Genomic DNA, 26,055 nt, shown 5'->3' on the forward strand with positions numbered 1-26,055 from the left:
TCATGATACACATAGAATTGTGAGAATTGCATTACGTATCGCATTGCACCTAAGTATCGTGATAATATCGTATCATGTGGTCCCTGGCAATTACTGTTCTGCCTGCGGCTATGGAATCCTGACCTGTTCACCGGACGTGCTACCTGTCCCAGACCTATTATTTGACCATGCTGGTCATTTATGAACATTTGAACATCTTGGCCATGTTCTGTTATAATCTCCACCCGGCACAGCCAGAAGTGGACTAGCCATCCCTCATAGCCTGGTTCCTCTCTAGGTTTCTTCCTAGGTTTTGGCCTTTCTAGGGAGTTTTTCCTAGCCAACCTGCTTCAACACCTGCATTGCTTGCTGTTTGGGGTTTTAGGCTGGGTTTCTGTACAGCACTTTGAGATATCAGCTGATGTACGAAGGGCTATATAAATAAATTTGATTTGAATTACCTGCCCTAATTTGTACACTTATCTCCTCCTCCTCTCCAGTGTTTCCCCTATTGATGTATTCATGCGGGGTGCAAAGCCAACATCCAGGCCAGAATGCAATAGTACTCCAGGAAAGTAATCTGATTTTCAGCAGACAAGCCAGAGGTTATGCGCTGGGGATAATAAGCTGTGTTTCCATCGCTACAGGGAACACACACACTCATTCATAAATGCAACTGGGTCAGGAGAAACTCCGGCTCATTCTCTAATTCATTCATTCCCCACAAATTGGTGCAGTGATTTAAATGTTACATTATTCATCAGATGTAATTTAGGAAGAATGTATTAGAACAGGCCAGGATAATTCACCTAGAGATGCATGTGCAGGGGTGTCATCTGCCCCAAAAATTTGAGGGGGCAAAATTAGTGTCTGAGGATGGCTTGGTGATGGTCCGGACTGGTGGCCTGAAGTTGGAGAATTTGGCATTTTTCAAACATCTGAAACAGATGTTTCCTGTAATCTAGAACCATAATCATTATACTTAATTCCTTGTCAAATATATGTTTATTTCCCAGTGTCGTGTCTTTGGCAATGCCGGATTAATTGCTATGACATGCTATTCTATAAAATAATTTCTCCGTAAGTAATATCACCTGATTGAGCTAATCATGTAAATGTAATTAACTAGAGTCGGGTACCACAAAATAATATTTATAGAGCTGTTATCTTCTGAATAAACTCTTAAAGATTTAGTAATATTTTACATCAATAGCAGTCAACATTAATCGTCGTCTTACTTCAGTCTCATAACCAAGAATTTACAACTTTCAGATTATCTTCAAGAACCCTAGCTAACAATTTGAATCAGCAATACAAAATTAGGTTTAATTATTTATTTACTAGATACCTAACTAATCACACAGAATTACATATACAAAGAATGAATTATACCTAGATAATTCTCTACGTCATAGGAAAACGTCCCTAGCGGGCGGAACAGATATGACAGCTTGTTACACAAAGGAAAAGGGGCTGGGTTTGAGTGAATGAGCAGGAGACTGAGGAACAAAGGGAAGAAGCTGTGCTATCGTAAATACAGTATCTTATGTATTCTAAATTACCGCTCATTTGGAAAAGGAAAATGCAATAAATATTTACTCTGAGCTGTGCTTCAGTAGGTTGGTGGTAGATGGAAGACCGTTTTGCCAAACCGAGTCCTCTGTACTTTGAAGAATGTCTCTGGTGGTCACTTGGATAAGTTGTAGTAACGTCGTTGTGTGGTAGATGGGATACTCTCTCTGTTCCTTCCTAACCTGCATTTGCAGCTGCGGTCGCTAACTCAACGGCTAGGAGGTATCACTTCTGTCGTGAATAAGAGTTCAAAGTTCATACCATTCGCAACCAAAGCTCATGCTGATGTTGGCTTCATTCTGTAGTTTTATCTGAACCATTCTGACATAGGATCGTCATCCTACCTCATTGGAACAGATAGTTATGTTGTCGTCAAGAGCTTATATAGGAAGGAAGAGGAGGGTATGTTTGAAAAGTTTTACAACCTCTGTCTCTTCATGTGGGCGGGCCACTGAGTGAGCAGCCTTAACTTATGAAAACCCACATCTCACATTTTTAGAAGCTAAAATCACATTCCATCCCATCACAAATAATTTCACATTTAAATTGAACAACAATTCCATGTGAATCTGATAACTCTGATGTATAGACTTTCCACTGTAGAGTTTGTCATCTTATCATTGAGAATGTCTCAGATGACAACTGAACTGACATCATATTCATTAAGTACCACTGCACATGTTCAATTGTTCGGATTACCAGAATATAGTTCATTTTCCCCCCCACATACTGATGTTCCCAGAATCTCTATGTTAACCAAGGGTTTTTAAAATGTAACCTCAGTAGGTTAGAGAAGGAAAAAGGGGGGGAAGAGGTAATTATGACTGCCATAAACCTATACCCCACGCCAATGTCATGACACCAGCGTATCTAATCATACAGTGGGGCAAAAAAGTATTTAGTCAGCCACCAATTGTGCAAGTTCTCCCACTTAAAAAGATGAGAAAGGCCTGTAATTTTCATCATAGGTACACTTCAACTATGACAGACAAAATGAGAAAAAAAATCCAGAAAATCACATTAAAGGATTTAATGAATTTATTTGCAAATTATGGTGGAAAAATAAGTATTTGGTCAATAAAAAAAGTTCCCAATACTTTGTTAAATACCCTTTCTTGGCAATGACAGAGGTCAAATGTTTTCTGTAAGTTTTCACACACTGTTGTTGGTATTTTGGCCCATTCCTCCATGCAGATCTCCTCTAGAGCAGTGATGTTTTGGGGCTGTTGCTGGGAAACATGGACTTTCAACTCCCTCCAAAGATTTTCTATGGGGTTGAGATCTGGAGACTGGCTACGCCACTCCAGGACCTTGAAATGCTTCTTACGAAGCCACACCTTCGTGGCCCGGGCGGTGTGTTTGGGATCATTGTCATGCTGAAAGACCCAGCCACGTTTCATCATCAATGCCCTTGCTGATAGGTTTTCACTCAATCTCACGATACATGGCCCCATTCTTTCCTTTACACAGATCAGTCGTCCTGGTCCCTTTGTAGAAAAACAGAGCCGGGAGGCTCTGGCGGCTCTGGACAGAAATTAGCTAGTTGTATGGGCAATTCATTCATTTAAATGGGATTAGAGAAAATATACAAATTCAAACAGTTTATTTTCTCATCGGATGACAAAGGGCAGGTGCTCAAACTCCCTTAGACCTCTATCACCTATCTGTGCACATGCCTGGCGTATGTGTGTGTGGTTCATGTGTTTGTGTTCTTTTCTCCCCCACCAGTTCAACTCTGCTGTTGTGTACGGCTCACACCTACCTGTATGGCTGGAACAAGTTCCTGAGTTCCTCCACCTACAAGTGGTGCACCCTAACAGGCTACATGCTGTGTCTGGTGCTTCCCTCTGTGGTGCTGCTGCTCAAGCTGCTGCTCATGGACCGAACCATCATACGCCAGGGATGGGAGGGGGGGGGGGCAGATCAAAGGAACCCTAAAGACAGCCAACCACTGATACTGTACAGGGCTGACTGACTGACTGCACCCTCAGTGTGATGACAGCTTTGTCTTCAAGGCATGAACTCTTGTTCCTTTGCTATTATACCCTCAAACGTTGGCTAATATTCAATCATCGTTTGTTTCTAGGATCAAAAACCAACAATTTGTTATTATTTTTTTTCACCTTTATTTAACCAGGTAGGCAAGTTGAGAACAAGTTCTCATTTACAATTACGACCTGGCCATGATAAAGCAAAGCAGTTCGACACATACGACAACACAGTTACACATGGAGTAAAACAAACATACAGTAGAAAAATAAGTCTATATACGATGTGAGCAAATGAGGTGAGATAAGGGAGGTAAAGGCAAAAGAAAGGCCATGGTGGCGAAGTAAATACAATATAGCAAGTAAAACACTGGAATGGTAGAGTTGCAGTGGAAGAATGTGCGAAATAGAAATAATGGGGTGCAAAAGAGCTAAATAAATACAGTAGGGGAAGAGGTCGTTTTTAGGCTAAATTATAGATGGGAGATGTATTGGTGCAGTAATCTGTGAGCTGCTCTGACAGCTTGTGCTTAACTCTTGAGGGAGGTAAGTGTTTCAGAGATTTTTGTAGTTTGTTCCAGTCATTGGCAGCAGAGAACTGGAAGGAGAGGCGGCCAAAGGAAGAATTGGTTTTGTGGTTGACCAGAGAGCTTTACCTGCTGGAGCGCATGCTACAGGTGGGTGCTGCTATGGTGACCAGGAGCTAGAGCTAGTGGGTTTGGCGACGAGTATGAAGCGAGGGCCAGCCAACGAGAGCGTACAGGTCGCAGTGGTGGGTAGTATATGGGGCTTTGGTGACAAAACGGATGGCGGATCGGTAGGATGGTCCGTTTTACGAGGATATGTTTGGCAGCATGAGTGAAGGATGCTTTGTTGCGAAGTAGGAAGCCAATTCTAGATTTAACTTTGGATTGGAGATGTGTGATGTGCGTCTGTAAGGAGAGTTTACAGTATAACCAGACACCTTGGTATTTGTAGTTGTCCACATATTCTAAGTCAGAACCGTCCAGAATAGTGATTCTGGACGGGCGGGCAGGTGCAGGCAGCGATCGGTTGAAGAGTATGCATTTGGTTTTACTTGTATTTAAGAGCAGTTGGAGGCCACAGAATAATATTTGTATGGCATTGAAGCTCATCTGGAGTGTTAACACAGTGTCCAGATGGATCAGACACTCACCAGCAGCAAGAGCGACATCATTGATGTATACAGAGAAGAGTCGGCCCAAGAATTGAACCCTGTGGCACTCCCATAGCCACTGCCAGAGGCCTGGACAACAGGCCCTCCGATTTGACATACGGAACTCTATCAGAGAAGTAGTTGGTGAACCAGGCGAGGCAATCATTTGAGAAACCAAGGCTATCGAGTCTGCCGATAAGGATGTGGTGATTGACAGTCAAAAGCCTTGGCTAGGTCAATGAATACGGCTGCACAGTATTGTTTCTTATCGATGGCGGTTAAGATATCGTTTAGGACCTTGAGCGTGGCTGAGGTGCACCCATGACCAGCTCTGAAACCAGATTGCATAGCGGAGAAGGTGCGGTGGGATTCGAAATGGTCGGTAATCTGTTTGACTTGGCTTTCGAAGACCTTAGAAAGGCAGGGTAGGATATATGTAGGTCTGTAGCAGTTTGAGTCAAGAGTTCCCCCCCCCCCCCCCCCCCCCTTTGAAGAGGGGGATGACCGCAACTGCTTTCCAATCTTTGGGAATCTCAGAAAGAGAGGTTGAACAGGCCAGTAATAGGGGTTTCAACAATTTCAGCAGATCATTTTAGAAAGAAATGGTCCAGATTGTCTAGCCCGGCTGATTTGTAGGGGTCCAGATTTTGCAGCTCTTTCAGAACATCAGCTGACTGGATTTGGGAGAAGGAGAAAATTGGAAGGCTTGGGCGAGTTCCTGTGGGGGGTACAGCGCTGTTGATCGGGGTAAGGGTAGCCAGGTGGAAAGCATGGCCAGCCGTAGAAAAATGCTTATTGAAATTCTCAATTATAGTGGATTTATCGGTGGTGACAGAGTTTCCTATCCTCAGTGCAGTGGGCAGCTGGTAGGTGTTCTTATTCTCCATGGACTTTACGGTGTCCCAGAACTTTTTTGAGTTTGTTGCAGGAAGCAAATTTTTGCTTGAAAAACCTAGCCTTGGCTTTTCTAACTGCCTGTGTATATTGGTTCCTAACTTCCCTGAAAAGTTGCATATCACGGGGACTATTCGATGCTAATGCAGAACGCCATAGGATGTTTTTGTGTTGGTTAAGGGCAGTCAGTTCTGGAGAGAACCAAGGGCTATATCTGTTCTTGGTTCTAAATTTCTTGAATGGGGCATGCTTATTTAAGATGGTGAGGAAGGCATTTACATATTTTTTTTAAAGGCATCCTCTACTGACGGGATGAGGTCAATAACCTTCTAGGACACCCGGGCCAGGTCGATTAGAAAGGCCTGCTCGCTGAAGTGTTTCAGGGAGCTGACCCATTAAGGATGCAGGCAATGAGACAGTGATCGCTGAGATCTTGGTTGAAAACAGCAGAGGTGTATTTAGAGAGGAAGTTGGTTAGGATGATATCTATGAGGGTGCCCATGTTTACGGCTTTGGGGTGGTACCTTGTAGGTACATTGATAATTTGTGTGAGATTGAGGGTATCAAGCTTAGATTGTAGGATGGCTGGGGTGTTAAGCATGTTCCAGTTTAGGTCACCTAGCAGCACGAGCTCTGAAGATAGATGGGGGCAATCAGTTCACATATGGCGTCCAGAGCATAGCTGGGGGCAGAGGGTGGTCTATAGCAGGCGGCAACAGTGAGAGACTTGTTTTTAGAGAGGTGGATTTTTAAAAGTAGAAGTTCAAATTGTTTGGGTACAGACCTGGATAGTAGGGCATAACTCTGCAGGCTAACACCGCCCCCTTTGGCCATTCTATCTTGTCTGAAAATGTTGTAGTTAGGGATGGAGATTTCAGAGTTTTTGGGGGTCTTCCTAAGCCAGGATTGAGACACGCCTAGGACATCCGTGTTGGCAGAGTGTGCTAAAGCAGTGAATAAAACAAACGTAGGGAGGAGGCTTCTAATGTTAACATGCATGAAACCAAGGCTATTACGGTTACAGAAGTCATCAAAAGAGAGCGCCCGGGGAATAGGAGTGGAGCTAGGCACTGCAGGGCCTGGATTCACCTCTACATCAACAGAGGAGGAGTAGGATAAGGGCACTGCTAAAAGCTATGCGAATTGGTTGTCTAGGATGTCCGGAACAGAGAGTAAATGGAGGTTTCTGGGGGCGATAAAATAGCCTCAAGGTACAATGTACAGACAAAGGTATGGTAGGATGTGAATACAGTGGAGGTAAACCTAGGCATTGAGTGATGAGAGCGATATTGTCTCTAGAAACATCATTGAAACCAGGTGATGTCGTTCCATGTGTGAATGGTGGAACTTAAAGGTTGGATAAGGTATAATGAGCAGGGCTAGAGGCTCTACAGTGAAATAAGCCAATAAACACTAACCATAACAGCAATGGACAAGGCATATTGACATTAAGGAGAGGCATGTTTAGCCGAGTGATCATAAGGGTCCAGTGAGTAGTGAGGTTGGTTGGGGTCACAGCGATTCAGACAGCTAGCCGGGCCATGGGTAGCAAGCTGGCAGAGGATGGAGGTCTGTTTTTAGCCACCTCATGCGTTTTCCGTCAGTAGATTTAGTGGGGTTCCGTGTGGTAGAGGGGACCAATCCAATTGGCAAAATAGATATAGTTATAGCATCCCAAGAAAATTGTCCGATAGACCTATTCAGATACCAGCCGATAAGACAGCTAACGATTAGCGGGCCGCAGTTGGGCATCCAGGTCACGATGGAGGGGCCAGTTGGATAACTCCCTTGGGCAGATAACGTCAGTAGTCCAGTCGTGAAGGGTCCGGATAGGTGATTGCAGCCCAGGAGCGGCTGATGGAACTCTTCAGCTGACTAGCTCCGGAATAATTGATGTTTGCTCCGGAACCGACGTAAGCCAATAGTCACTCGGATAGCAGCTAGCTAGCTGCAAGATCCAGGTGTAAATGTCCAGAGCTTGGGGTAGAAATCCGGGGATATGGAGAGAAAATAGGTCCGGTATGCTCTGGTCTGAGTCGCGTTGTACAAAACTGGCGATAGCTTTTCGAGCTAAAGGATAGCTGATGACCACCAACCGTGGTTAGCTGAATACTAACGTTAGCTGTTAATAACATTTAATTGATATGCAGTTGTATTTATTTTTGTATTACATTGTTGCATTTTAATGCATATATTTTCAACCGTATGTCAACCAGACACTAGTTCTCTCTTATGTAAAGAGAATGGTGAAAGCTCTTTCTCTCTCATATCCTCTCTTACTGTATATCCTCTCTCTTCTTTGACTGATTGTACAGTTATCCCCAGATGAAACACAGGTTTCAAAGACGTGTAAAAGTTTTTCAATTTATATTTTGTGAAAACACATCTATCAGTGTGATCCTCTCTGGAGCAGAGTGTTGTTATTTCCTCCAGAAAACAGACTCTCTGAAACCCAGCAACAGGCTTCCCTTTCATCACTAGATAGACAAAGTGGCTCGCAGTGTCTTCTTTTATAGGGAGCACTTCCTTTTGTGGTGGATATAGCTGGATGTTTGTGTAGATGCCAAATATCTAAATACATAGATTAACTTTTAGGTGCATGCAGAATGTAGAGACAAAGCACAAAGACATACTCCCAGAAAGCGCTTGTACCAACACTAAAAACACAGGAACAATGTGTAAACAGTGTTGATTCAACCAAAGTCTGACAAGTGGGATCTTTTGGACTAATTATGTTTATTGCCTCAGTAAAATAAATGGGTACCGTAATTTCCGGACTATAAGCCGCTACTTTTTTCCCACGCTTTGAACCTTGCGGTTTATACAATGACTCAGCTAATTTATGGATTTTTCCCGCTTTCACAAGATTCATGCCACCATCACATAATGTGACATAAATCGAGCGTGCTCAAACTTCCCATCATTCTGATTACAGTAGTCATTTTGTCACCCTCATCATGGCAAAGACACGGAGAAATGCATATGATGTAGCTTTCAAGTTGAAGGCGATCGATCTGGCTGTTGGAAAAGGAAATAGAGCTGCTGACAGCGTGGAGTATTGTCAAAAAATCCACTATCATCAACGGGTTTCGAAATGCTGGACTGCTGCGTGTTGAAGAGGGCAGCGATCCAACATCGGATGAAGCAATTCTATTCAACTCCGACGCCGAAGGAAAGGAGATGACTTCAGTGGTTTCAGTGCACAGGAGGAGGAAGATAGTGACCAATGACTTTCTTGGTAGGCTACTGTTACGAGCCGTGTTTTGTTTAAAGGCTGTGTAAAGTTAATTTGTTATAGACGTGGCTGCCTGCGGCTTATGTACAAAATTATTTTTTTATTTTTTTATTTAGTGGGTGCGGTTTATATTCAGGTGCGCTTAATAGTCCAGAAATTACCTCTCTAGGGTATGTGGGACGGTAGTGTCTCACCTCGTCAACAGCCAGTGAAACTGCAGGGCGCCAAATTCAAAACAACAGAAATCCCATAATTAAAGTCCCTCAAACATACATGTATTTTACACCATTTTAAAGATAACGCTTGTTGTAAATCCAGGTTTCATGAGAATATTCTAAAATGCACAAAAACAAAATGTGCATTTTCCCACCAGAGATGTTTCCATCAAATTGACATGTGGGTGAAATGTTGTGCGTGATATAGTCAACATAAAAATATATTATGTGGTTAAATTCCCATGTACCAAATAAAAAAATAGAAGCTAAATGTGTTCCATTTTCAACTCTGCCAATAGAACAGCTCGCAGATACAGTGTGGGTATAGCCTACATGATGAGATTATTATGGACAGAAGAGTATTTGTATTTCTCAAACAGCAGCCGAGCACATCAATCATGATATTACCAGAAAAATACCCTTAATACTTCTTGGAAAGGAGCACCAAGCTCATAACTGTGCACTTTCACCACTCTGAAGTTTGTCATAATTTCATCTGTAGATTATTAAACCGCATGCTTTCCTATTTTTATGAACGTGTTTGTAAAGTACTACATTATCAATGTTATATCAAAACTTGTGACTGCTATTGTTCACCTGGATCAAATAAATATTTATATTGTTATGTTCTTCAATACATATCTACAGTATTAATGAAAACCCTGATGTAAAATTCCCAGTTTAGGAATCATTTCTTGATGAACTCAAAAAAAGATCTAAAATCTATTAAAGTTCAAGTTGTCTATTATGCTGATGTTTCCTCTTGTGTGACTGAGTCAATATTTCTATAAGTAAGGGAACTGGTGAATAATAATACCTGTTTAGGTCAATAATGCCTGTCAACTTTGCATTATATACCTGTTTCCTTTTTTGTGTCATAACTGCTGATGATAGAAATGAAACAAGTAGATAAAGTATTCAGCTCTCTCCCTCACACACACCATCAAGGCACTTTGACAACCCACAAGGTAAGTTCATGTATTTTACAAATTGATGTTAAACCTGTTGCAATGCTAATAACATGTGTGTCACTAATGTGTCACGCCCTGACATTAGAGAGCCGTTTTATTTCTCTATTTGGTGAGATCAGGGTGTGATGTGGGGTGTTAGGGGGAGTGTGATGTGGGGTGTTAGGGGGAGTGTGGTTCCCAATCAGAGGCAGCTGTCTATCGTTGTCTCTGATTGGGAATCATACTTAGGTAGCCTTTTTCCCCACCTATGTTGTGGGATCTTGTTTTTGTACAGCTCTTGTAGCCTACGGAACGGTACAGTCGTTTTGGTTTCACTTTGTTATTTTGTTGCTGGTTCTCATTTAAATAAATATGGTGACCACAAATATCGCTGCGCCTTGGTCTCCTTAAAACAACAAACATTGCACCTTGAATCTAAATAAAATGGTCTGCTTTTTAGCATACAGGGCAAATGTTTTTCATCACAGCTATGATAAATGGTATATTACTGTTCTGCTCAGTAACATACAGGGCAGATGTTTATAATATGCATTAAAAAAGTTAAGACAAAATAACCGTTTGTTTATTCTTACGAGATGGAGAAATTCCTACTAGTAATTGTGGTGATTACAACATGCTGTGCTGTACCTCAATGTAGATAGTCACTGTGATAACTGCAATGAAATGTGACAGTAAATAGTAGATAGTAAAACTTATTCTGTTTATGTTTAACGGTTTGTCTTTGCTCACTACTACTTAAACTTTTGGTAGAGTACACAATTTGCGCCTGTTTATTTTTTCAAGTCGAATGAAATGTAAGATGAAAAATGCACATAGTCTTTTCTGCTTGAAAATAAAGCATCCAACATTGAAAAGAACAAGAAAGCATTCCATTACAGAACACAACATGTTGTTGTTTACTGTTTCAGGATCCGTTCAGCGGGCGTTTCAACCAGCATTAGTCATTTGTTGGCCTGCTGACAGATGTCCACATTTGGGACTACGTGCTGTCTCCATGTGAGATCCAGAGGTACAGAAACCAGATGAAATTGACCACCAGCGACATGCTCAACAGGCCTTGCCTTCCAGACTAAAGGCAGAACAGACAGAGTAACCATTATCCCTCAAACAAATTACAACCAAGTATCTTTTATGCTATCTGGTAACTTTCCATAATTGTGTAAATTGAAAAGGCCATGACACTAGATGTCGTTCAGCTGACAGTATACCATAATAAACTGACAATGGAAATAAACGGTGAGCTTACTGAGTATGTTGCGTGATTTAGCTGTCAGAGGTTCTATCATGCTAGGATAAATATAACCTTGTTACGAATGTCAGAGCTGCTCGAAGGCGTGAAATTAAACATTAATGCAAAGGCAGGATGTAAGCCTGTGTGTTTCACAATGTTGCTGGTGTCGTTACAACTTAATACTGTCCTGAAGATATGCACTGATATCTAATTTTGTAGATCAGCGTTCACCCATGCGCTACACACAAACACGCACGCACACACACAAATCAGAACCATTGACAGCCACATCTTATTTAGCTTACCTTGACTGGACTAAATTATGTTTGGTGTCTTTTCATTTTCACTCTTTTAGACTAATCAGAGGTGATTTGATGATGTTGAAATGGTGCTGGAATAGTGGAGGCAGCTCCTGTTTTCTTTGGGACTTGTGGTAGAACCACTCTCCGTGGTTCTAAATCAATGATTGTTTATTAGTCCGAAAACATTAAATTACTTCACCATGCTGTAGGTCATGTTACTGTTTGTTACATTTAATATGTTTTGTGGACTTCACTGGACAGAGGATGCTCTCTGGTGTTGTGATGAAAAAAAGGTGTGGTTGTATATTATTCTGCCACTGTGTCTTCATATTGTCTCGGACTTGTATATCACGGTCCCAAGGCAAATTAACTAACAGTTTATATAGCAAACAATGGAATTATCACAACACAGGTTGTAATTTGGCTATTTTTTTACTGGCTTAGCTTCCCCAGTGATTTTTACCCACACGCTGGTTTACTGTAACTAAGAAAACGTTAAAAAAATATATGGCATCTGAGCTCCTAGAGCGTGCGGCTCTCCTTTATTTTGTTAAGTGTTCCACTCCGCTAGCCAGCACCTCGCCTAAATGGGTATGCATCAAAACCTTCCTCAAAAGGTTCTACAGCTGCACCATCGAGAGCACCCTGACATGTTGCACCACTGCCTGGTATGGAAACTGCTTGGCCTCCAATCTCAAGGCACTGCAGAGGGTAGTACGTAAGGTCCATTACATCACCAGGGCCAAGCTTCCTGTCATCCAGGACCTCTATACCAGGCAGTGTCAGAGGAAGGCCCTAGAAATTGTCAAAGACTCCAGCCACCCTAGTCATAGACTGTTCTTTTACCTTACGGCAAGCAGTAACTGAGCGCCAAGTCTAGGTCCAAGAGGCTTCTAAACAGCTTCTAATCCCAAGCCATAAGACACCTGAACATATAATCAAATGGCTAACCAGACTATTTGCATTGCGCTGCTGCTACTCCCTGTTATTATCTATGCATAGTTACTTTAACTCTACCTTCAAGTACATATTACCTCAATTACCTTCACTAACCGGTGCCCCCTTTACATTGACTCTGTTCCGGTACCCCCTGTATAGAACCTCACTATTGTTATTTTACTGCTGTTCTTTAATTATTTGTTACTTTTATTTCTCACTTTTTGGGGGGTATGTTTCATAAACCTGCATTGTTGGTTAAGTGCTTGTATACGGCGTGACAAATAAAATGTTATTTGATTTCCAATATCTCGCAAAGGGCACCTATTGACAGATGGGTAAAAAAAAGCAGACATTGAATATCCCTTTGATCATGGCCAAGTTGTTCATTACACTTTGTATGGTGTGTCAATATACCCAGTCAATACAAAGATACAGTCTGTCTGTACAGGGTTTATGAGAAAACTGAGGATGGATCAACAACATTGTAGTTGAGTGAAAAGAAGAAAGCCTGTACAGAATAAAAATATTCCAAAACATGCATCATGTTTGCAACAAGACACTAAAGTAATCCTGCAAAAAATGTGGAAAAGCGATTCACTTTTTGTCCTGAATACCAAGTGTTATATTTGTTGGGCAAATCCAATGCAACACATTGCTGAGTACCACTCCATCTATTTTCAAGCATAGTGGGGGCTTCATCGTGTTATGAGTATGCTTGTAATCGTTAAGGACTGGGACATGTTTCAGGATAAACATTTAATGGAATAGAGCTAAGCATCACAACCTACTTCACTCAAACATACCCTCGTAAAACTGACTATCCTTGACTTTTGTAATTTAAAAATAGCCGCCAAACACTTTACTCAGCAAATTGGATGTCGTCTATCACAGTGTCATCCGTTTTGTCACCAAAGCCCCATATACTACCCATCACTGCGATCTGTATGCTCTCGATGGCTGGCCCTCGCTACATATTCGCATATTCGTCGCCAAGCCCACTGGGTCCAGGTCATCTATAAGTCTGTGCTAGGTAAAGCCCAGCCTTATCTCAGCCCACTGATCACCATAGCAACACCCACCTGTAGCATGCGCTCCAGCAGGTATATTTCACTAGTCATCCCCAAAGCCAACACATCCTTTTGGCCGCCTTTCCTTCCAGTTCTCTGCTGCCAATGACTGGAATGAATTGCAAAAATCACTGAAGCTGGAGTCTTATATCTCCCTCTCTAACTTTAAGCATCAGCTGTCAGTGCAGCTTACCGATCACTGTACCTGTACACAGCCAATCTGTAAATAGCACACCCAACTACTTCAACAACAACTTCATCCCCATATTGTTATTTATCTTCTTGCTCTTTTGCACCCCAATACCTCTACTTGCACATCATCATCTGCACATCTATCACTCCAGTGTTAATGCTAAATCTTGCAACTGAAAGGTTGTTAGAGCGTTGGGCTAGTAACTGAAAGGTTGCTAGATTGAATCCCGAGCTGACAAGGTAAAAATCTGTCGTTCTACCCCTGAACAAGGCAGTTAACCCACTGTTCCTCAGCCGTCATTGATAATAAGAATTTGTTCTTAGCTGACTTGCCTAGTTAAATAAAGGTTAAAAAAAAATAGATAAACATAGATTTTTCTGTTGTGTTATTGACTGTACGTTTGTTTATGTGTAACTCTGTGTTGTTGTTTTTGTCACACTGCTTTGCTTTATCTTGGCCAGGTCGCAGTTGTAAATGAGAACTTGTCCTCAACTGGCCTACCTGGTTAAATAAAGGTGAAATAAAAATACAATAAATAAAAGCATGAGCAAAATCCTACAGGAAAACCTGGTTCAGTCTGCTTTCCACCAGACACTGGTAGCTGAATTCACCTTTCAGCAGGACAATAACCTAAAACTCAAGACCAAATCTACACTGGAGTTGCTTACCTAGAAGACAGGGAATGTTCCTGAGTGGCTAAATTATAGTTTCAAAATATATGGCAAGGCCTGAAAATGGTTGTCTTACTTTCTCTCCTCCGTGCTGAATAAGTACAGCTTCATTCTGGAGCTAGAAACCTGTATTGTGCATTGTGGAGGACAATTAACCACTTCTTTGTGGATTTTATTAGTGCTTGGGGTTATTGTCTTGCTGGAAATACACTTTCATCCGAGTTCCGGCATCCTGGTAGAGGCAATCAAGTTTTTTGTAAAAAATCCAGGTACTAGGTAAAGTTAATGATGCCATTGACCTTAACAAGGACCCAAGGACCAGTGTAAGCAAAATATCGTCTCGATTCTGTCTTATGTAGCAACATTTGAAATTGTGTTTTTTTACATTTTACAAAGTAGAGGCTCAGAGCTAGAAAATAGTGTATCATACACTACAGTTGAGAAACAATGGGAAAGTAATTCTGCTTTGAAACCTCAGTTTTAAGAAAGAACACCCATTCAGCATCATTCACACCCTCTTAAGCCTTACCCCCACCCATCTCTTTTAGGATTCACGCAAGACCAAATATTTCAAGACTAAAGGTTAGTTTAAACTAAGTCTATCGACAGTTGTTGCATTGACATCAGGAACATTCTATTGTCGTCCGGCATCAAACTTGTCGTTGTCGTTAGGAAAAAGTATAAACACAAAAAATGAAAGGCTGCATTAGCAGCTTGGTGGTCCAAAATAGCATAACTAATGTATTTAAATAACTTCTTAGGGCCAGGCCTCTTTTTTCTCAATTTCCGCCTGAATGACATGCCCAAAGAAAACTGCCTGTTGCTCAGGCCTTGAAGCCAGGATATGCATATAATTGGTACCATTGGAAAGAAAACACTTTGAAGTTCGTAGAAATGTTATAGTAATGTAGGAGAATAACACAAAAGATATGGTAGGAGAAAATCCTAGCCTAGCCCTTAACACCAATAAACCCACCCATTTAAAAATGTATTTAGTATACGTCAATCTAGCAAACCAGGCAACTAAAATCAACTTTCCAAACAATGTTTTGACTTGTTTCTAGCTTTACCAGCTACTTCGATCAGCCGTTGTCGCAGTGACATTCTATTGAAATGGATACTTTCATAGTGGAGTATTTTGTCAAGGCTAGACTAGCTTACCCGTTTATACATTATGGTTGGATGCTTCTCCTTGTCATGGATACTTAAAGATGTAATCCGGAGACAAGTGTTTTCTCCATCTCCTTAGCTATCATACTTCCACAGATTTCAAACTCATACTTCAAACTCTTATGCAGTTCTGTTTTAGAAGCCGTGTTAGACAGGATTACCTACACATACTAGTCCAATCCGAACTCATCTCTCAGCATATCCAGCCCACTCGTTATCTCAGCCAATCATGGCTTGCGGGAAGGTTGCTGCCTTTTCAGTGGCTAAACCAACTAGGCTGGTAATTAAAAAATATATATTTGGTATTTACAGATGGCATACAAGTTTGTTATTAAGGCACATGAAAGTTCACATGTTCCAGAAGGCATTTCTGCCAATAAACGCATTTTGCTTAAAAAAAAGATTACGTTCAAATGGCTCTTGTGTGTAGTTGTGTACCCACGACATACACCTAGTTTTCTGAAACGCGGCACATTTTAGAATAAGTGTCACGCCCTGACCATAGTTTACTTTGTATTTTCTATGTTTTGATTGGTCAGGGTGTGATCTGAGTGGGCATTCTATGTTACATGTCTAGTTTGTCTAGTTCTATGTTCGGCCTGATATGGTTCTCAATCAGAGGCAGGTGTTCGTCATTGTCTCTGATTGGGAACCATATTTAGGTAGCCTGGGTTTCACTGTGTGTTTGTGGGTGATTGTTCCTGTCTATGTGTTTTCACCAGATAGGGCTGTTTAGGTTTTTCGTTACGTTCATCACGTTCTTTATTTTGTAGTGTTTGTACTGATTCGTGTTTTACGTTTGTTCATTAAAACATGGATCGCAATCTACACGCTGCATTTTGGTCCGACTCTCCTTCTCATAAAGAAAACCGTTACAGAATCACCCACCACCAACGGACCAAGCAGCGTGTCAACAGGCAGGAGCAGCGCGAGGAGAAGCGCAATAAGGATTTCTGGACATGGGAGGAAATCCTCGACGGGAGAGGACCCTGGGCTAAACCAGGGGAGTGTAGCCGCACTAAGGTGCAGCGGGAGAAGAAACAACAGGAACAGCCCAAGGAGGAGTACAGTATGGAGTATACTACTTGGGAGGAGATGGGTGGGCGGCCGACCCAGGGAGAGTGCCGGAGCCCGCCTGGGATTCGCTGGAGCAGTGCGAGGAAGGTTACCGTAGAATGGAGGCGGTGAAAGCAGAGAGGCGCTGGTATGAGAAGGAAAGCTCGGCGACGCGGATGGAAGCTTGAGAGGCAGCCCCAAAAATGTCTTGGGGGGGGGGCTAACAGGGAGTATGGCTATGCCAGGTAGGAGACCTGGGCAGACTCCCTGTGCTTACCGGGGGGCTAGAGAGACCGGACAGACACCGTGTTATGCAGTGGTGCGCACGGTGTCTCCAGTGCGGGTGCATAGCCCGGTGCGGTATATTCCAGCTCCGCGTGTCTGCCGGGCTAGATTGAGCGTCGAGCCTAATGCCATGAAGCCGGCTCTACGCAGCTGGTCCCCAGTGCGTCTCCTTGGGCCGGCTTACATGGCACCAGCCTTGCGCTCGGTGTCTCCGGTTCGCCTGCATAGCCCAGTGCGGGCTATTCCACCTCGCGGCACTGGCAGGGCGACCGTGAGCATTCAACCAGGTAAGGTTGGGCAGGCTCGGTGCTCAAGAGCTCCAGTGCGCCTGCACGGTCCGGTTTTTCCAGTACCACCTCCACACCCCAGCCCTCCGGTAGCAGCTCCCCGCACCAGGCTTCCTGTGCGTGTCCTCGGCCCAGTACCACCAGTGCCAGCACCACGCATCAGGCCTACAGTGCGCCTCGCCTGTCCAGCGCTGTCGGAGCCCTCCTCCTCTCCAGCGCTGTCGGAGTCTCCCGCCTGTTTAGCGCTGTTAGAGCCTTCCTTCTCTACAGCGCTGCCGGAGTCTCCCGCCTGTTCAGAACTGCCAGTTTGCAAAGAGCTGCCAGTTAGCAAAGAGCTGCCAGTTAGCATAGAGCTGCCAGTTAGCATAGAGCTGCCAGTTAGCAAGGAGCTGCCAGTTAGCAAGGAGCTGCCAGTTAGCAAGGAGCTGCCAGTCTGCAAGGAGCTGCCAGTCTGCAAGGAGCTGCCAGTCTGCAAGGAGCTGCCAGTCTGCATAGAGCTGCCAGTCTGCAAGGAGCCGCCAGAGCTGCCTGTCTGCAGGATGCCGCCAAAGCTGCCAGTCTGCAAGGAGCCGCCAGAGCTGCCAGTCTGCAAGGAGCCGCCAGAGCTGCCAGTTAGCATGGAGCAGCCAGGGCCGCCAGTCAGTATGGAGCAGCCAGGGCCGCCAGTCAGTATGGAGCAGCCAGGGCCGCCAGTCAGTATGGAGCAGCCAGGGCCGCCAGTCAGCATGGAGCAGCCAGGGCCGCCAGTCAGCATGGAGCAGCCAGGGCCGCCAGTCAGCATGGAGCAGCCAGGGCCGCCAGTCAGCATGGAGCAGCCAGTCAGCATGGAGCAGCCAGAGCTGCCAGTCAGCATGGAGCAGCCAGTCAGCATGGAGCAGCCAGGGCCGCCAGTCAGCATGGAGCAGCCAGGGCCGCCAGTCAGCATGGAGCAGCCAGGGCCGCCAGTCAGCATGGAGCAGCCAGTCAGCATGGAGCAGCCAGTCAGCATGGAGCAGCCAGAGCAGCCAGTCAGCATGGAGCAGCCAGAGCTGCCAGTCAGCATGGAGCAGCCAGTCAGCATGGAGCAGCCAGAGCTGCCAGTCAGCATGGAGCAGCCAGTCAGCATGGAGCAGCCAGAGCTGCCAGTCATCATGGAGCTGCCAGTCATCATGGAGCTGCCAGTCATCATGGAGCAGCCAGTCAGCATGGAGCAGCCAGAGCTGCCAGTCGACCAGACTCTCCCAGATCTGCCAGTCGACCAGACTCTTCCAGATCTGCCAGTTGACCAGACTCTTCCAGATCTGCCAGTCGTCCAGACTCTTCCAGATCTGCCAGTCGTCCAGACTCTTCCAGATCTGCCAGTCGTCCAGACTCTTCCAGATCTGCCAGTCGTCCAGACTCTTCCAGATCTGCCAGTCGTCCAGATCTGCCAGTCGTCCAGACTCTTCCAGATCTGCCAGTCGTCCAGACTCTTCCAGATCTGCCAGTCGTCCAGACTCTTCCAGATCTGCCAGTCGTCCAGACTCTTCCAGATCTGCCAGTCGTCCAGACTCTTCCAGATCTGCCAGTCGACCAGACTCTTCCAGATCTGCCAGTCGACCAGACTCTTCCAGATCTGCCAGTCGACCAGATTCTCCCAGATCCGCCAGTCGTCCAGATTCTCCCAGATCCGCCAGTCGACCAGATTCTCCCAGATCCGCCAGTCGACCAGATTCTCCCAGATCCGCCAGTCGACCAGATTCTTCCAGATCTGCTAGTCGACCAGGATCTGCTGAAACCGCCAGCCAGCCAGGTTCTGGTAGTTTCTACTACCTGCCTGGGCTTCCTCTCAGTGCTGAGCTTCTTCTCAGTGCTGAGCTTCTTCTCAGTGCTGAGCTTCCTCTCAGTGCTGAGCTACCCATCTGTCCCGAGTTACCTCTGTCCCGAGCTGTCCCTCTGTCCCATGTTATCATTGTGGTGGGTAACCTATTTAGGGACGTTTAGGAGGGGGATTAAAACTGTCATGGAGTGGGGTCCACGTCCAGCGCCAGAGCCGCCACCGCGGACAGATGCCCACCCAGACCCTCCCCTATAGGTTCAGGTTTTACGGCCGGAGTCCGCACCTTGGGGGGGGGGTACTGTCACGCCCTGACCATAGTTTACTTTGTATTTTCTATGTTTTGATTGGTCAGGGTGTGATCTGAGTGGGCATTCTATGTTACATGTCTAGTTTGTCTAGTTCTATGTTCGGCCTGATATGGTTCTCAATCAGAGGCAGGTGTTCGTCATTGTCTCTGATTGGGAACCATATTTAGGTAGCCTGGGTTTCACTGTGTTTGTGGGTGATTGTTCCTGTCTATGTGTTTTCACCAGATAGGGCTGTTTAGGTTTTTCGTTACGTTCATCACGTTCTTTATTTTGTAGTGTTTGTACTGATTCGTGTTTTACGTTTGTTCATTAAAACATGGATCGCAATCTACACGCTGCATTTTGGTCCGACTCTCCTTCTCATAAAGAAAACCGTTACAATAAGGCTCAATGTCGTTAATCTCGCAAAGTGAGGTATTGAAAACAGGGGTGTCAATACCTTTTTTAAAGAGTATTACTTGTTAAACAAAATATCTTTCACTAAGCACAAGTATTAGTATAAAATAATATAATTTCCCAAATTTTTGGAACATACATTATAGCTCAGTATTTGAATGATTTATTTTATGTAGGTATTTTTGTGCATATTTAGAAAGGGTGTCAATAATTTCGGACTCCACTGTATGTGCATAAATATATGTCAGGTGTATATCTGCGGGGAAAGTGTGGAGGCCAAACAGGCAGTGATGGCGGTAGCCACCAAGCTGGGTTTCAGTGCCCTGGACCGGGGCTTTCTCTCAGTGGCCCGGGAGCTGGAGGACTTCCCCCTGCAGCTGTTCCCCCAGTGGAGGCTCCCCCTGTACATCGCCACTGGCCTCAGTGCTGCCTTCTTCTTCTACCTGCTGATCAGAGACATCATCTATGCATACGTCACCCAGGGCAAAGACATCTCCTTCAGAATCATGGTCTCACTGGCTAACAAGGTACTGGCCACAGGCCCTCGATGTGTTTGTGTTTGTGTTTCTGTGTGTGTTATCAGCTGTTCAAGGTGTGTGTGTGTGTTCTCGCCAGGTATGTCCCATTGTGTCTCTGATCATGCTGTCTCTCTGTTACCTGCCTGGTGTCCTGGCTTCCTTCCTGCAGCTCTACAGAGGCACCAAGTACAGGTCAGACCTCTGTGTGTATGTGAGTGTGTTTGCATACATGTATACAATACAATGTGTGTATATGTGTGCATCTACACTACATGACCAAAAGTATGTGGAAACCAGCTTGACAAACAGCTCATTCCAAAATCATGGGCATTAATATGGAGTTGGTCCACCCTATGCTACTATAACAGCCTCAAATCTTCTGGGAAGGCTATCCATTCGATGTTGGAACATTGCTGCAGGGACTTGCTTCCATTCAGCCACAAGAGCAGTAGTGAGTTCGGGCACTGATGTTGAGCGATTAGGCCTGGCTAGCAGTTGGTGTTCCAATTTATCCCAAGGGTGTTCCATGGGGTTAAGATCAGTGCTCAGTGCAGGCCAGTCTAGTTCTTCCACACCAATCTCGACAAACCATTTCTGAATGGACCTCGCTTTGTGCACGGGGCATTGTCATCCTGAAACAGGAAAGGGCCTTCCTCAAACTGTTGCCACAACATTGGAAGCACAGAATCATCTAGAATGTCATTGTATGCTGTAGCGTTAAGATGTCCCTTCACTGGAACTAAGGAGCCTAGCCCGAACCATGAAAACAGCCCCAGAAAATGATTCTTCCTCCATCAAACTTTACAGTTGGCACTATGCAGTCGGGCAGGTAGCGTTCTCATGGCATCCACCAAACCCAGATTCGTCCGTCGGACTGCCAGAGAACGCGTTTCCACCGCTCCAGAGTCCAATGGTGGAGAGCTTTACACCACTCCTGCCGACACTTGGCATTGCGCATGGTGATCTTAGGCTTTTATGTGGCTGCTTGCTATGGAAACCCACCTCATGAAGCTCCAGACGAACAGTTATTGTGCTGACGTTGATGCGGTGATGCGTTGTGCAGACCTCACTACCCTCTGGAGAGCCTTACGGTTGTGGGCGGGGCAGTTGCCGTACCAGGCGGTGATACAGCCCGACAGGATGCTCTCGATTGTGCATCTGTAGAAGTTTGTGAGTGCTTTTGGTGACAAGCCGAATTTCTTCAGCCTCCTGAGGTTGAAGAGGCGCTGCTGTGCCTTCTTCACGATGCTGTCTGTGTGGGTGGACCAATTCAGTTTGTCTGTGATGTGTACGCCGAGGAACTTAAAACTTACTACCCTCTCCACTACTGTTCCATCAATGTGGATAGGGGGGTGTTCCCTCTGCTGTTTCCTGAAGTCCACAATCATCTCCTTAGTTTTGTTGACGTTGAGTGTGAGGTTATTTTCCTGACACCACACTCCGAGGGCCCTCACCTCCTCCCTGTAGGCCGTCTCGTCGTTGTTGGTAATCAAGCCTACCACTTGTGTCGTCCGCAAACTTGATGATTGAGTTGGAGGCGTGCGTGGCCACGCAGTCGTGGGTGAACAGGGAGTACAGGAGAGGGCTCAGAACGCACCCTTGTGGGGCCCCAGTGTTGAGGATCAGCGGGGTGGAGATGTTGTTGCCTACCCTCACCACCTGGGGGCGGCCTGTCAGGAACTCCAGTACCCAGTTGCACAGGGCGGGGTCGAGACCCAGGGTCTCGAGCTTGATGACGAGCTTGGAGGGCACTATGGTGTTAAATGCCGAGCTGTAGTCGATGAACAGCATTCTCACATAGGTATTCCTCTTGTCCAGATGGGTTAGGGCAGTGCGCAGTGTGCAGTATTATCTTAGTCGCCAACGTACTCAAGCATGTCTTAACAGTATAGCACTTTTCATGTAGCCTAATTTTGGCCAGCCTAACCACCAATCAAGTAACATTACATTGGTGGAAAATTGTGAACGGACTAAACGTTCAAGTGCTGTTGCTGAAGGATTATTTTTTGCTTTGACAACACTGGTCATATTCAGATCCTACATCTGTATATTGGACACACACCTACAGTATATAGCAGTATTCAGGCACTGGTTTTGATTATAAACACTGGTTTACACCTCTCTCTTGCTCGCTCTTTCTCTCTCTCTCGCTCAGATCAGAGAGAACAGGACCACTGAGTTTGATACAACGACGGCCTGGCGTGGCGACTCCTACTTATCCCTGGGAATTCTGGGATTTAGCCTGTACGTCCTATTGGGAATCACATCTATTCCCTCCGTCAGTAACGTTCTCAGCTGGAGGGAGTTCAGCTTCATACAGGTGGGATTACCAGAATGGAGCACACTGAATACTTAGACCAGACATTTTTACTAGCATTGGGTGAATAAATCAACACATTTACATATCGCAATAATATTTTGTACAATATTATATTGATACGTTGACTCCAAGTATCGATTTGCCTAGCGCTAGTCAGCTGTGCCCCTAGTATTTTTCATCCTATAGCTTGTTCTCCATCTTCTTTTTAAATAGTGAGCCAACATGTTTTCAGCACTTTTATTTCCATGACTGATAAAAAAACATTTTTCTCACCCTCTCTCGTCTTTCTGCAGCAGACATACCGTATCGCACCTAAGTATCGTGATAATGTCGCATTGAGGTCCCTGGCAATTCATTCCCAACCCTAATTTGTACACTTATCTCCTTCAGTGTTTCCCTTACTAACATATTCATGTGGGGTGCAGAGCCAACATCCAGGCCAGAATGCAATAAAACTCCAGGAAAGTAATCTGATTTTCAGCAGACAAGCCAGAGGTTATGCGCTGGGGATATGGAGCTGTATTCCCATCACTACAGGGAACACACACACTCATTCATAAATGCAACTGGGTCAGGAGAAACTCCGGCTCATTCTCTAATTCATTCATTTCCCTCAAATTGATGCAGTGATTTAAATGTTAAATTATTCATCAGATGTAATTTAGGAGGAATATATTACAACAGGCCAGAAGAATTCACCTAGAGATCGTGTGTGTGTGTGTGTGTGTGTGTGTGTGTGTGTGCGCGCATGCGCGCAGGGGCGGAATGCACCCCAAAAAATCTGAGGGGCACAAGGTACGTGAGGATAGCTGGGTGATGGCTAGGCCCCCCATCTGGAAGTTGTAGCATTTTGCGTTTGTCAAACACCTGAAGCAGCTTTTTCCTGTAATCTAGAGCCATAATCATTATACTTAATTCCATGTATCCTCCTGACTGGTGGTTCTTTTTTTAAAGAAACTAAATATTCTTCTCTGCATCTCTGCGAAAATCTGGGTAAAAGCTTGAAAGGAATGTGAGTCTTATTTAGTAACTGCTTGCTTTTTTCAAGTCTACCAACCTTGCCAGCAGGCATGCCAGCTAAGATGGTTATACAAGCTAGCTACTCTAACTTGATTGATAGCCAAGAATGGCTTCTTGGCAGCTAGGGTGGGATAAGATAAAAACAATTATAAATTAACTAGTTAGATGGGCAATTCACTTAGATAACATTCAAGAAAATAGACACAAATTTACACAAAAAAGTTAAATTTCTCATGGGATGGCAAAAGGGCAGGTGCTCAAGCTCCCTTAGACCTCTATCTGTGCACGTGCCTGGCATGTGTGTGTATGTGTGTGTGGTTCATGTGTTTATGTGTTCTTTTCTCCCCCACCAGTCCAAGCTGGGTCACCTGACTCTGCTGTTATGTACGGCTCACACCTACCTGTATGGCTGGAACAAGTTTCTGAGTTCCTCCACCTACAAGTGGTACACCCCACCGGGCTACATGCTGTGTCTGGTGCTTCCCTCTGTGGTGCTGCTGCTCAAGCTGCTGCTCATCACCCCCTGTGTGGACCGAACCATCACCCGCATACGCCAGGGATGGGAGAGGGGGGCAGATCAGAGGAACCCTAAAGACAGCCAACCACTGATACCTTAGACGACACACACACACACACGCACACGCACGCACACGCACAATAACACCCTCAGTGTGATGACAGCTTTGTCTTCAAGGCATGAACTCTTGTTTCTTTGCTATTATACCCTCTGAGGTTGTTTACCATTCCATCATCGTTTGCAATGTTTCTGGGATTTAAAAAAAACAGCAATAACATTCAATTGATATGCAGTCATATTTATTTTTGTATTACACTGTAAACATTGTTGCATTTTAATGCATATATTTTTAACCATACGTAAACCAGACACTAGCTTTCACTGGTGAAAGCTCTCTCTCGCTCTCTGTGTATATCCTCTCTCTTCTTTGACTGATTGTACAGTTATCCCCGGATGAAACACAGGTTTCAGAGACGTATAAAAGTGTTTCAATTTATATTTTGTGTCTGTTTGATACATCTCCAGTTGCAGGTCAGACACATAAAAACACATTTATCAGTGTGATCCTCTCTGGGGCTGAGTGTTTTTATTTCCTCCAGAAAACAGACTCTCTGAAACCCAGCAACAGGCTTTCCTTTCATCACTAGATAGACAAAGTGGCTCGCAGTGTCTTCTGTTATAGGGAGCACTTCCTTTGTGGTGAATATAACTGGCTGTTTGTGTAGATGCCAAAGATCTAAATACATAGATGAAGAGGCAAAGCACAAAGACACACTCCCATAAACAGCTTGAACCAACACTAAAAACACAGGAACAATGTGAAAACACTGTTGATTCAACCAGTGTGTGCCCAGTGAGATCTTTTAGACATGATTGAAGTGACAAGGTTAATTATTTGTATTGCACCAATAAAATAAATGGGTATATATTTTTCCTCACTTACTTACTTAATAAAATACTACACACACAAAATGTTGAGTGAAGTTCCATTAGAGCCTATTAGACTTTTGGAGAAATTTGTGATTTCTTCATGAAAGAACAGTTAGTGGCAAAAGTGACACACAATCAGTGGCAACCCATCATTCAGCTCCACCTGTTTATCTAAATAAATGTAATGTTTTTGTTGACTGTTTTGCATGTTATTTTAATAATAATAATGTACAAAATATATATAATGGAGTTAATAAAGCTGCATACAAAACTCTTAGCTAGCAAGTTAGACAAGCAGTCATCGTCATGATTCCAGTCGATAATCTACTGGCTAATCCTTTTCAATCCTTGTCGTATGAAGAGAATTTCTAGATAAAATGTATCGGTGCTCATCGGCCATTGAACATACAGTTGAAATCGGAAGTTTGTATACACTTAGGTTGGAGTCATTAAAACTAGTTTTTCAACCATTCCACAAATTTGTTGATAATAAACTATAGTTTTGGCAAGTCAGGTTAGGACATCTAATTTGTGCATGGCACAAGTAATTTTTCAACAATTGTTTACAGACAGATTATTTCACTTATAATTCACTGTATCACAATTCCAGTGGGTCAGACGTTTACATACATTAAGTTAAATGTGCCTTTAAACAGCTTGGAAAATTCCAGAAAATGATGTCATGGCTTTGGAAGCTTCTGATAATATAATTTACATAATTTGAGTCAATTGGAGGTGTATCTGTGGATGTATTTCAAGGCCTACCTTCAAACTCAGTGCCTCTTTGCTTGACATCATGGGAAAATCAAAAGAAATCAGCCAAGACCTCAGAAAAACAATTGTAGACCTCCCCAAGTCTGGTTCATACTTGGGAGCAATTTCCAAACACCTGAAGGTACCACGTTCATCTGTACAAACAATAGTACACAAGTATAAACACCCTGGGACCACGCAGCCGTCATACCGCTCAGGAAGGAGACGCGTGCAGTCTCCTAAAGATAAATGTACTTTGGTGC

General features: G+C 44.1%; 1 protein-coding gene across 1 annotated transcript; it reads left to right on the plus strand.

Annotated features, from left to right (window-relative positions):
- The first annotated feature begins 2 nt into the window (after nt 1-2).
- On the plus strand, nt 3-24,510 carry LOC110503853 (metalloreductase STEAP4-like). Its single transcript, XM_036964643.1, has 5 exons — nt 3-19; nt 3,280-3,469; nt 19,983-20,261; nt 22,408-22,572; nt 23,946-24,510. The coding sequence occupies exons 1-5, from the start codon at nt 3-5 to the stop codon at nt 24,207-24,209; spliced, it is 915 nt and encodes a 304-aa protein (XP_036820538.1). The 3' UTR covers nt 24,210-24,510.
- The last annotated feature ends 1,545 nt before the right edge of the window (nt 24,511-26,055 follow it).

Source organism: Oncorhynchus mykiss, chromosome 3 (genome assembly GCF_013265735.2).
Source record: "Oncorhynchus mykiss isolate Arlee chromosome 3, USDA_OmykA_1.1, whole genome shotgun sequence".
NCBI classification, from domain to species: Eukaryota; Metazoa; Chordata; class Actinopteri; order Salmoniformes; family Salmonidae; genus Oncorhynchus; species Oncorhynchus mykiss.